Below are 12,737 nucleotides of genomic sequence, written 5' to 3'. Positions count from 1 at the left end.
TAGCAGCCAGTGCAAACTCACAATTAGGCCTCCATGAACGCCGCTGCCTCTTAGGTTTGGAGCATATTCAGCCAAATCCACTGACCTCAACCACTCCATCACTCGATGGTTAGACCACTGCACCACCTCAGAGGGAGATGTCTTATTCTGTATGTATAAAAAACAAACAAACAAACACACTCTTTCAGTGTTAGAGCACAAATAATTAACTGAAGCTTTGACTCTATCCATGCTTGCATGCATGTTTAATCTGCGATTTGTCTTACCTCATCCCCTGGCCTGCGTCTCAAGCAGTTTGGGTTAAACTTGTTGACGTGCAGGACATGGATGGCACATTTAATGCTCAGATGATGGAGTTGACTGGTGACTTTCAGGAACAAGAGATCGTTCTGAGAAAAAAAATAACATCAGTTTCAGTTAAAATATGTGCATCTGGAAAAGCACTGTTCCATGGCATTTTTGACAGAGGGATAGAGGGAACGTTTGGTCTTACCACTGTTAGATACTGTAGCATGCGGCCATCAACCTTGCTTTCGTAGAACTGATCTTTGTACTGTGGTAAACCAATGTCATCAAGCCAACCTACAGAAAATTAGGAAGTGGAAACACATAGGCAGAATGGACTTATTTAAACTGGCATACAGAAAACTCACGAAACTTCTTTCTTTCTTTTTTCTTTCTTTCTTTCTTTCTTTCTTTCTTTCTTTCTTTCTTTCTTTCTAACTAATATTCCTTTCTTTTTTTACTAATCGTTCTTTCTTTCTAACTAATCTTTCTTTCTAACTAATGTTTATTTATTTATTTGAAACTAATCTATCTATCTATCTATCTATCTATCTAACTTTCTTTTTCTTTCTAACTAATCTTTTTCTTTCTAACTAGTCTTTATTTCTAACTAATCTATCTATCTATCAAACTTTGCTACTTTAAACTTCTTCAAACTCTCTGGTCCGGCTTTCTCAAGCCAACTTAAGGTTTGTCTCAACAAACTTTTTTTTCTAGTTTTATTTTTTTGTTTATCTAAAACAAAAATAATCGGGGCCCTGTGTTTCAGTAAATTTAGAAAAAATTATATATATGTTATATAATTTTAAAGAACAGAATGTAGTTAATATACATCATTATTAGAAAACCTTTTTCTCACTTCCACAATGCCCAGCAATCCCCCTGAGATGGAATGCGGAGGGTGGGAGGGGAGCTGATGCTGATGCTTGCATGTGGCACACAACCTGATATCAGAGCTCAAAAAATAATTATAATTTCCATTATATCGTATCAAAGTTAAAATATTAATCAATGGATGCCTTATACTCACAAAGTCATAGACATATTATCCAATTATTCCTATTATTCAATTATCCAATTATTCCAATTACACACAAGGTCAAAGGCGAAACCGGCATGGAGAGGTCAAGGTCATCGCTAGGTCAAGGTCAGGTCAAGGTAATCGCTAGGGCAGGGGACGTGGCAAGGTCAAGAGGTCAACCCATCAATCATCATTAATTATAGGGCCATCAATCATTTTTGACACATGCCAAATAATAATCACTACTCATGCCTAACAACGTCCCCAATTTATTTAAAAATGACATTTACCATTTCTTAATCATTTTAATCATGTTCTTAAAGCCACACTAAGTAGAAATTATGTTTTTGTCAAACAGCGACCCCTAGAGTCGCTGTGGAATACTTGCACTGTCGTAAATATATTATTTATAACGTTGTTACATGATTGCAGCTAAATCACAAGTAAATAGTCTATAGGGATCTCCCAGTCACGTGACCCCTAGCCGCGTGTCAGCCATTTTGACGGAATACTATTGCACAAGCGCACATACATGAGAATGCGGATTATCACGTTTTATGGCTGCGAATTGATTAAAATAATGAATAATGGTCACTGAATTAATTATCTTGAGCCTGCTGAAATGTTCCTATTAATATATTTTCTTTCCAACTGTGCAATCTTAATAATAAATAGGCTAAATATATTTATCCACTAAGCTGCAGCAGTCCTATGCTCGCTTTCCCATTAAGTTTTTTTTTTTTTTTTTGACATTTCATACCTGTTGTTAAATTTTTTTATTAAATTGACTATAAAAAAGATTGCTTGTGCTGTAAAATTCGACATAATTTTTTCTAAATGAAACACTAAAAACTAAGTTTTCATTGCAACAAGTGAATTCAGGCACATTAAAATGGATATTCAGTGTGCTGGTGTTCATTCCAGTCTTTTAAAATAGTTGAATGAATAAATGCTCGCGAGGTGCCTGTAACGATTTTAAATAGGCTAACATTAGGCTATTTAATCAATAATGTACACAGGGTAGAGGAGAACGACAGTCAACTACTTTGAATATTATAGCATTTTGGGCATAAACATGTAAATAGTGAAAAGACTGATATTGAAAAATGATTAAAATAACTGACACAGAATGATTAAAATGTAATATTTATAAATGTAATCCAAATAAATAAATGTTCGTGGTTCGCACTGATGTTATTAATTTGTTCTCACACACTTCAGCGTCGCGGTCACTGGCCACTATCTATTATTAGTGCAGCGGCCGTCAGCTAACTCTTCACGTCATGTCATCATAAAAAGAAATATACAAGAGGAAGATAAAATAATTAGGAATCATAGATCCATATGAAGCACCACGAGTTATTTTTACAGGCATTAAATGTGTAGAAAAACTTCCTGACATTGAGTTTGGTGACATTTACAGCTACCATTCACTTCCCATCACGCTACACCGGAGCTTCATTAAAAGCATACAAAAGCTTAGCAGGCTATGGGTATCACGAGTCCGGATGGGTCAGCAACTCTTTGATTTGGACGCCAGTGGGGAAGGATTTTTCAATCATCACCGCAAAGGTTGGTAAATAGGTGAATATTTCGCGACGAGCTGTATTATCACCAGCGGTTTAGCATTTTCTATTCCGTCAAGATGGCTGCTCCAAATGGCGTGACGTCACGCGGGACGTCCCTATAGTCTAGGCCTACTGTATAATTTAATGTGTGTTGTTTTTATTGGAATGTAAACATTACAAAATGCCAGATAACATCAATTAAGTTAAATGTACGTCGCATTATTTCATAACATTGGCCGTTATGATGTCATTAGACATGATTATTGCAATTTATCATAATAGTTTGCAAATTGTGCTCGTTTACACTATTTACAACCTCTACGTTAGGCTTATTTATGTCCTGATAATTATGTGAGATATTGAAAGCTGTTCTCATGATAATCGCAGGAATCAACATCAAACGGCGTTGTCTGATATCCCTCAGGTCTACGTGATAAATACACCTCACAACACCTGAGTTCAGCTGGCAAACTAATTCGTGAGGCATAGCTATCTGATTTATCAAAACGATTCCATTTACACCTGGTCACATAAATGTATTTTTGCTAAACGGATTTAAATTCGATCTTCAATTCTCGCGCTATATGCAGATTTAATGGAGTGCACGTCACCGAAAGCAACAGATATGAGCTGCATTTTATAGATCATCAGCTAAAATTTCTAAATCAAAGGCCGCAATAAGAGAGAGCAGTAACAGCCCTGGTAAGATCATTTCGTTTCTTTACTTTTAATGATGAAGATTGTGTGTTGCGTCTGCGACTTACTTTCACTTTGATTTGCGATAGTTTGCACATTGGCTTGATGCAGTTGCTCATCTGCGGTGATGCGTGTTCCAGCGCGTCGTCATATCTGGATCTAACATATAGCCTATACAACGCTCTCACACGTTTTTTTTTTAGTTTTTTTTTTAGCATTTTTGGAATGAGTACAATTTACATATGTGGTTTCAAAAACCATATGCATTTACACTTGTCCAGTTTCGTCTGGAATGCGTCTCAGATCTCCTCCTGAAGTGGTTTGAGGGATCGGATTCAAATCCGTCTCAAATGCGTTTCGGAGGGCATTTAAACCTGGACTTTTCACGATCGGATAGCTATCCGATCTGAGAAAACGCATGAAGTGGCCAGGTGTAAACAACCCCCATGACAAAAACATACGCACGAAAGCCGAAAACAAACGCTGGTTGGCCTCTCACGTCCAAATTTGACGAAGTGGTGGGGGAAGTGACGTATGCCGTAAAGCAGTCGAATTTTGTAGTTCTTTTTGTGCTCTGGTTACTACCCGAACCCCGAAGTTACATAGTGCCAGTAAAAGCGATACAGACCCTGTCAGGCTATGGCAGACGTGCCATTCAACCTATTGTAAGTCGATGTACCATCACAAGGATCTTGGAAATATATTATGAAGGTTGAAAAGTTACATAGTGTTGCTTTAAAGTATTTGTACAAATCTAGCTAATTTATTAATATTAGTACATACGTGTAACCCAGATGTGATCCAGTTGTGAAGATTTCTCCATTGTCTTGTTACTAAAAGCTCTTAGAGCGAGTTGCAGCTTCTTTCTGTGCAGAGGATGTTTAATACAAATCTCCTGTTTAAAAAGAGCAAAAGAGTCATCATGACTGTTGTTTCACTGAGTCTTGTACACCAGTCTATCTTTGTGGTTGATAATATAATTTATTGTGATGTAAGAAACAAACTGTGGTTGGTTATTTTACATCATGTTCCATCAAGTTGTTGACATTTTTGTTATGACTGCTTTGCAGATAATATTGGGAGCATTTGAAATTTGTTAATTGTCACTTGCTTGCAAACATTCAACAACAACATCTGCATATTACTGTTACTAATATAATCCACAGTGACATGCCTACATAGATCTCAACAGCTAAATAACCATACCTCAATATAAAATTATACACAATAATAATAATAATAATAATAATAATAATAATAATAATAGCATACAAATAAACCTTCTCAAGCTCCTGTGGGGTGGCAGAGAGGAGGGTTTGTCCACTATCAACCCACTGACGGGCCAAACTGACATACTGACCCAAACCACAGTCTTCCAGCCAACCACACACCTGCTCTGTCGACCACTTAGAGAAGGGTATGTGGGAACTGATGAAGACAAGATAATAACATGATAAGAGCAATAACAGTTCAGTGTCTGTTATGTAAAGGAGATCATGTCCCTCCAATGTCTATAGCAGCTCTGGCCTGCCTTTTAAGGGAACTTTACCGAGATGAGTGTCCAGAATCAGGAGTCCGTGTTAGCCGTGGCCCAGCTGTAGCCCTGAAGCCTCCTCTCCTGAACTGAGTGGGCTCCAAGTCATCTGACGGAACACCTGTCCTCTTCATCCTCAATACAAACACATATTCTCAGATGCATGGATGATCTCAGATTTTTTGTCTCAGATTTCTTTATATTTGGTGTGCTACAATTGCTCCTGGTTCAACTTACTTTCCCCAAAGTTTGCGAATGCTAGTATTTTTTATGTTTTCCTGTAACACAGGAGTCTGCTGGCCAGAGTCGGCTCTACAACACACTGAAGAAAGATCAGATGTGGTTGTGTCCTTCATTTTCTCTGTAATTCCTGAGGGGGACAAAATTGAAATAAATAACTAAATAAATAATTGTACTTATTTGCTGGGTGGCAATAACAATAAAGCAGCAACATAATGCTATTTTGGTGCTATTAACCCTTAAACTCATATCTCAGGTCTTTAGTGACCTGGGACGTCATTCACAACCCTTCTCCTCATTCATTTTTTTAAAGTTAGACATCAACCTTCTTAGTATTCCTCAATAAATTCATTGTACACAATGTAAAAAAAAAAAAAAAAAAAAAGTGTACAAATTGTATAGGATCGCTAACGACTCGAGGTGTGTAACAGTGCAAGTCACCTTTATTCCACTAGGTGGCAATGTCTGATACACAATGATAAAGTGACGTTTCTCTAATAGTTATGGCAGGCAGAAAACAAAAGAATGGGAAGTATCATCAGCAAAAACCTCATCGATTTACTGCAGAGCAAGTACTGAACACAATCAAATATTAGTGTCACTGTCACCTGATGGTGGATCAGGTGAAGAAGCGGTCAGCAATCAAAATATAGATTTTGAAGATGAAAATGATATTTTTAATGTATATCATATTGTTTCAGATCGCAAATATGTGCCAGATGCTGAAAGTAGGCTACTGGTAAACGAGATCTGATGAGGACAGTGATAATGGCATAAAACATATACTCAAACGGAACCATTCCTAGCTCCAAAAGGTAATAAAATATGCTTTTGACCCGAAAATGTAATAATGATTGGCGAAACATTCATGTATTTAAAGGTTAAGTAATTATCATGAGGAAGTCAACATATCAGATAAACACAGCCTCATAAGATCTTCTAGAAATGTTCAACAATATTATTCTGCCAATATAATTCTTATTCTGATTTTCTTTGTTTTAGGGTCTTAGTTTCTGAGTTTTAGTTGGTTTGTGTTGTTTTGTATTTTCTTATAAATCATCATCTGCACTTGGATCCAGCTCTCCCTCAACTCTAAATTTACCCTTATTACAAATGGCATGTTGTTGTTTACCACATATTATTTTGACTTGTCCCTCAGAATAAAAAAATTAATAAAAAAAATCACAAAAATAGACCTACAATGCAAATAAATAGGGGAAAATATTCAGGGGGAAGAGCAGAAATGTTGATCTTGTGTTTTTGTAAAATTATTTTGTTTAGTCTCAAGAGAAGCCAGGTTATCCTGGTATATTTTTCTGTTGATATGAATAATCGTAAGTATTTAACAATATAGCGGGTGAATTATAATGTATATTACGATGTTATGATGAACAATATGCCTTTCTCCACTGATGTTCTAAGTTGTTCAAAGTGCTTCTAAGGATACTGATTTTTAGAAGGCAGACTGAGATGGCGAACGGCAACGGGAACATGGTTTGTGTAACATTAGCAACACATTACTAGCTGTTTGATAAAGGCTAATCATATTAATTACCGTTGTGTGTCCAATGTTGTAAAGAGCGATACCATTGTCGAGGATTTACCTCAGTAAAGTTGACCGACCAAGTGGATCTCTGAGCTTGTGTGAGTGAGTGAGTGGAGGCGGGCTAATTTGCCTATTCATGGTTCCGTGTATACAAAATGAAGCAATGGTGTAGAGTTACATTGAAGCTATTTTAAGGAATGAATACTTTTTTTTAATAAAATTAAATAAGAATAAGAATAAAACATTTTTCACTGGAAAATATTTAAATGTCATTTTTGTGATCAAAGATGAGTTTTAAGAGATAAAATGATTGACTACAGGGGGACTTTAAAGTATACCAGTGTCATTGTTTTGACCCAAGATGCTCACCAGCAGTAGTTTTTTTTTTTTTTTTTGCACATTTATAAAAGCTACTTAAATATCCTAATTAAACTAAGGCCAAATCCTGGCTTAATTAAGCCCTGTCTGTGATGTTTTAGTGTTATTGTTTTTCTTTTCGAACAGTGTAATAATATAATATTTTAAATGTTTAATTTAAGTACTGCCTGCTAGGCTTTCATCTAAAGAACATTATAGTCAAGATTTTTTTTCTTCAGTTAGAGATTTGTATAAATGAAATGAAAGCAGCTGTGCTAATGGAGCAGGAGAGACTAACTGAGCAGGTTTACATGGGCCAGTTTCCAGTCTTCCTGCCTGTCAAAACATGTTTGGGCATCTGGCAGTGATTTGCCTTCAGTCAAGCTTCAGTCGCAGGGTGGGTCCTGAACAGGTGGGGCCCATATGATAGTTGCTCTGGCCTCTGGTAGAGACCCTTTCATTACAGCCCATCAAAGGCACAGGGCTTTAAGGATGGTAGAAGTGGTTTTGCTCCAGAATAGGGGTGGAGGAGAGGCTAGAAATATACAGTACATTTGAGTCACAAAAAAGTACTTTACCAAAAACGAGAGGGCAGCTATACCTAAAATTGGCGTCAAGACATGATCAAACACACACATACACAAAAATATTAAATTATATTATAAATATTAAGGTTTGTGTATGTATATACCTGCTCTGATACGTTGGGTAAAAAGTTAATAAACGGGATGGTCACTTTACATGTCAGTCATATGGACTTAACTTATCTGATAATCACTGTCATCTTCAACAGGAAAGTACTAAGTACTAAGTTATTGCATGATAAATCCCCCTAGGCATATAAGCATTAGCAGTTACTTTTTTACATTAGCAGTACTTTTAAAGTGTCTCATACTAAGGTTGATGTCTTCATTTTTGTCCTCTGGAGTCCTCTGGTCGGATGTGTCACTCGTCTCACTGTCTCTATTCTCTGGGTGACTCAAAACTGCTGGGAGTGTCTGATGTCTTTTATCAGCTGGTCGAGTCTATAAAAATGGTTAAGAAGTGAAGTGAAGGTTAATACTGTCTGCTGCAGGCAGAATAAAACCATCTTCAGAACCCATATCATGAAAGAAGCATTATACCACTGCCAATGTAAAATGGCCATAATTTCAGTAATACTGTCTTAATTAGTTTATGTATTATTAATATATAAATGAATTAAGACTGTATAACTGAAATTTTGCCCATGTTACATTGGCAGTGGTATAATGATGATAATAATGATGATAGATTAATAACTCTATACCTCCTCTGATAAAACAGGCTCTACCAGTTTCCCATCCACAGCCTAAAAAAATAAGAGTGAATCATTAGAAACTTTGGCATGTCAACATCACACACACACACACACACACACACACACACACACACACACACACACACACACACACACACACACACACACACACACACACACACACACAAAACCCAAACAAAAATAAATCTGTGTCAACAGCAAACAACTGTTAATAATTTAAAGTGATTCTTTGGTCAAACCTTTTGTGCTGAGCTGCCTTTAAAGTCCTCCATACTGATGGACCTATGTGAAAGCAACATTATTTATATGTGACATGTCATTTTTTTTCTGTATGAAATGAGAATATTTGGATGCACAGACTCATTTACCTGGAGTTTGGATCTTTCTGAGAAGAAAATGGAGACAGCAGTAGAGGAGATGAGCTACTGAAGGTCAACTTTACCAGAGGCAAAGAAAAAAAAAAGTCAGAACCTGTTCAGGAGGTGATGTATCACAGAGTCAACAGCCACCAATACTCATTAACCTACACACACACCTCAGTGTGAGCTGTATGTGTTAAAGTCTTCATCTTTACAGTCCCATTCTGCTTTTCAACTTTGCTGCTGTTCTGTACTGATTTGTCTCCAGGTCCTATGGAAGATATCAATAATATGTCATAAGTTTGTTCAACTCCTGATATTATCTTGACTCACTATGTGTATGGTACACTTTTAATCTCATTGCCATGTCCAACTTACAAACAAATCATTCTTCATTTAATGATTTGTTCAAATCTTGTCAGCGAAATGTCACTTGATTTTGACAGAAAAATGATCTAATCAGTAAAACTCTGTTATGCAGATTTTCTATCACTTTAATTATGCAATGCCATTTTTGTCTTATAAATATTTTCTGGAAAATCTATCTCAAAATTATTTTGGTGGGTATGACCTCTAACTGTCTGATAAAACAAGGCAGAACATGTCTGAAGAATTTACCTTGAACTAAAGTAATGATTTCATTCATCTCTCTAAACTGGCTGAGGAGGAGAGAGAGCTCTTCTATTCGACGATCCTGGAACAAATTTGAACAATATATTAATAACCCATAAAAAACATATTTAGTAAATAAAAAAATAAAAAAACTTCTAAGCATCACATTACTGAGGGTATAAAGCCTGTGACGAGCCGAAATTTAATTATACATTTTGAGTTCAAATGGCACACAAGGCAGTTTCTGCCACAGGTATCCTGTAAGTCCAAGTATTTGGTACGTCTGGGGGAGCTGGTTCTGGCTTCAGTTTCACAGACATTCTACACACTTAAGTCCATAAACACAGGGCAGTGTGACGAACAAAGGACCCAGTGTGCTCAAACTGAGTCTTGCTCACCCTGTGAACATGGTGAGATGGTGAGGAAAGTGTGTTGACAAAGTGAGCTATATTTTGGAATTTCTGTTAGTGGCCATAACAGTTATGAACTTTAGTGTTTAAATATTTACTATTTAAAATAGTGTTTAAATAATAAAAAGTAATAATAATAAATAAATAAAAACTGTTTTGTGTTTTTTTTCTTTGAACATTTCAAAATTTCAAATAAAAAATGATTAAAAAAAACAACAACTCTATATACCTTTTCATTATTGGCAGTAATAAGTGACTCCATTCCTGTCTTTAACCTTTGTAGCTCCTGATCTGTTGACAGAGAAAAACAATGAAAGAGACAAACATTTTAAAACAATGCAATAACAGTAAAATATGGTACAGTCCTGCGCAATGCTATATTTGTAAGTTCCCTTTCAGTCGGTCAGTCGATGCCACGTCGAGACCGACAAATAGGGATCTTGCTAGAGAGGCCAATCTACTTCGAGTGAAACTAAAACAAGTCAATACACATTGGTGTGCAATCATTTGCATCAGCTGTGCAGCCTCGCAGCGCGGGTATAATAAGCAGCTGGTGTGATTGCACTTCAGCTTTTTGCTTCGGAGTAAAGCACTTCGATGCTCTCTACTTATTACAGAGTGACTTTACAAGTCTTTCTGGACCTCTCCATCTTCGGTGCGGGCGTGACAGCACAGCAGCGAGCGGTCTTTTCTCTCTCTCTCTCTCTCTCTCTCTCTCTCTCTCTCTCTCTCTCTCTCTCTCTCTCTCTTTCTCTCGCTCACGTTTTGTCAAATTGAGCAAAAGCAAAAAGCTGTTATCACAGCTGGTAAGGTGTGCCTGAGAGCGCTCAACGGCCGTTTTCATGGCTGGTAAGACCAGCAACAGAGAGACAGTGCACAGACAGGTGCAAATTCCTGTTTGTGTTCGCGGTGGCCGTTCCCCTGCGTGCTTCAGCACCAGTGAGTGCAGTCCCTAAAATAGCTTACACAGATAGAACACGTCTTTTTAAAGATGACATTCTATCTGTGTGTTTCTGGATGCGGTCGTTACCTGGGATCACGGGATGGTCACAATCGCTGCCTCGTGTGTGTCTGGGCATTGAACACGCTGAGGCAGCTTTTGTGGGTGAGTCATGTACCCATTGTGGGAAGATGACCATCGCGGAGCTAAGGTCGAGACTCTCGTTCCTGCAAAGGAGCGGAGTCCCCGTGCCTCTGCCTCGATCCAATCCCCCTCAGAGGGTTGCTTTGGGCAGTGACATGGGAGACCTGAGGATTACGGTGAGCCTTCAGGGAACCTCCTTCGGGGAACCAACCCCCTAGGAGCCCTCACCCCTCTCACGCTCCGCAGCCAGTTGAGCCGCCATTGGAGAACGCCGGACCACCCTCGAGGTGTGTACTGGTTGTCTCCTTTGGTGCTCCCCGCGATGACCAGATGTCGATCGCTGCATCAGAGGGTCGGGCTCACCAACGGGATCGGGCTCGTGTGGAACCGTGTCCCGAACCCTCGAGGTTGGACGATTGGTATCTCGGGGGTGGCGCGCGCTGGTTCTCAGCAACCCACTCCAGTGCCTTTGTTCCGGGAAAGTGCATGAGGAGCTTACGGTGATGTGGACGGCACCTTTTACTGCCAGAAACCGTTCCGGTGGCTCCTCCTCCCTCACCACCCTTGATGGCGGGGGGCTGTTGCTATGCAGCTGTGCCCTAACTCCACTTGGCGCGGAGAACTTCCTTCCCGGGCCTGTAAGTACTCGTTGGATTTAACTGGCAAGGCTTACAAGGCCTGTGGGGAAGCTGCCTCTGCCGTGCACGCCATGGCGTTGCTGCAGGTCCATCAGGCCAAGGCACTGAAGGTCCTGCACGAGGGTGGTCATGATCCCCAAGTTCTCCAGGAACTTCATATCGCGACGGACCTCGCGCTTCATGCGACGAAGGTGACCGCGTGGTCGGTGGGTCATGCGATGTCCACCTTGGTGGTCCAGGAACGCCATTTCTGGCTGTGTCTGGCCGACATGAGGGAGACCAACAAGCTCCGGTTCCTTAAGTCCCCCGTGTACCAGACCGGCCTCTTCGGCGACGCGGTCGAGAACTTCACCCAGCAGTTCTCGGCTGTACAAAAGCAGACTGAGGCCATCAGACACATCCTGCCGCGGCGGCCAGCTGCTGCCTCCACCCCACCGCTTGCGGTCCCTCAGTCTGCTCGTTGCCGGGGGCGGCCTCCTGCGTCTGCCCCTGCTCCCGCGCCGCAGCAGCAGCATCCATCTAACCGGCGCCGTGGAGCCAGTCGCAGGCAGGCCGCCCCGCCCGTCCAGGCCCCCGCCAAGAAGGGCGGCAAAGCCAGAAGCAAGCGGCCCTAGGACGGGTGACCCAGAGATGGAAGGGACTGCTCTCCAGGAGACAATGACCGCATCGCTCCATTCCCCGGAAGAGGGCCGGGTGGAAAATCGTCATTTTCCTTTTGTTTTTGTTCCGCCGCTGACTTCAAAACCAGCGGTACCCAAATTTTCAATAAAATAGCAGTTTCTTCCATCTCTGGGTCCGAAGAGGGCCCGGAGAGCAGTGTGGGGAGAGAATCCTCACCACTCTCATCCGCCTCTTCTATCGCCAGCAGGCAGCAGTGTGCAATTCGAGAATGCAACCAAGCCGCCTCCTGCATCAGGTCGCAACTCGCCCGCCATCTCCTCCTCTGGAGTCAGAAGCATCTGAGATCGCTTCGAGCCATGTATGTCCCCGGTGTGCTCAACTGTGTGGCTGACGAGCTGTCATGAGCTGTGCTCCCGGGAGAATGGCGACTCCACCCCCAGGTGGTTCAGCTGATTTGGAGAGAGTT

The 12,737-nt window shown here is 40.2% G+C and overlaps 1 protein-coding gene across 5 annotated transcripts in view; it reads right to left on the bottom strand.

Moving 5' to 3' along the window:
- Window positions 1-12,737, bottom strand: part of ppfibp2a (PPFIA binding protein 2a) — a 56,157-nt gene that overhangs the window by 1,872 nt on the left and 41,548 nt on the right. For all 5 annotated transcript variants that reach the window (XM_082182919.1, XM_082182918.1, XM_082182917.1 and 2 more), the window contains 14 exons: window positions 10,158-10,219; window positions 9,525-9,600; window positions 9,083-9,177; window positions 8,916-8,983; window positions 8,787-8,829; window positions 8,536-8,577; window positions 8,143-8,272; window positions 5,342-5,474; window positions 5,120-5,239; window positions 4,851-4,998; window positions 4,354-4,465; window positions 494-582; window positions 267-389; window positions 22-147 (listed from right to left, as the gene is read on the bottom strand). In XM_082182919.1, the coding sequence (XP_082039045.1) occupies window positions 22-147; window positions 267-389; window positions 494-582; window positions 4,354-4,465; window positions 4,851-4,998; window positions 5,120-5,239; window positions 5,342-5,474; window positions 8,143-8,272; window positions 8,536-8,577; window positions 8,787-8,829; window positions 8,916-8,983; window positions 9,083-9,177; window positions 9,525-9,600; window positions 10,158-10,219 (1,367 nt within the window). The remainder of the gene's footprint in view (window positions 1-21; window positions 148-266; window positions 390-493; window positions 583-4,353; window positions 4,466-4,850; window positions 4,999-5,119; window positions 5,240-5,341; window positions 5,475-8,142; window positions 8,273-8,535; window positions 8,578-8,786; window positions 8,830-8,915; window positions 8,984-9,082; window positions 9,178-9,524; window positions 9,601-10,157; window positions 10,220-12,737) is intronic.

This window comes from Leuciscus leuciscus, assembly GCF_965113295.1.
Source record: "Leuciscus leuciscus genome assembly, chromosome: 10".
Classification (NCBI taxonomy): domain Eukaryota; kingdom Metazoa; phylum Chordata; class Actinopteri; order Cypriniformes; family Leuciscidae; genus Leuciscus; species Leuciscus leuciscus.
Note: the sequence above shows the minus strand (reverse complement) of the source record. Positions and strands in the feature narration are given on the sequence as shown.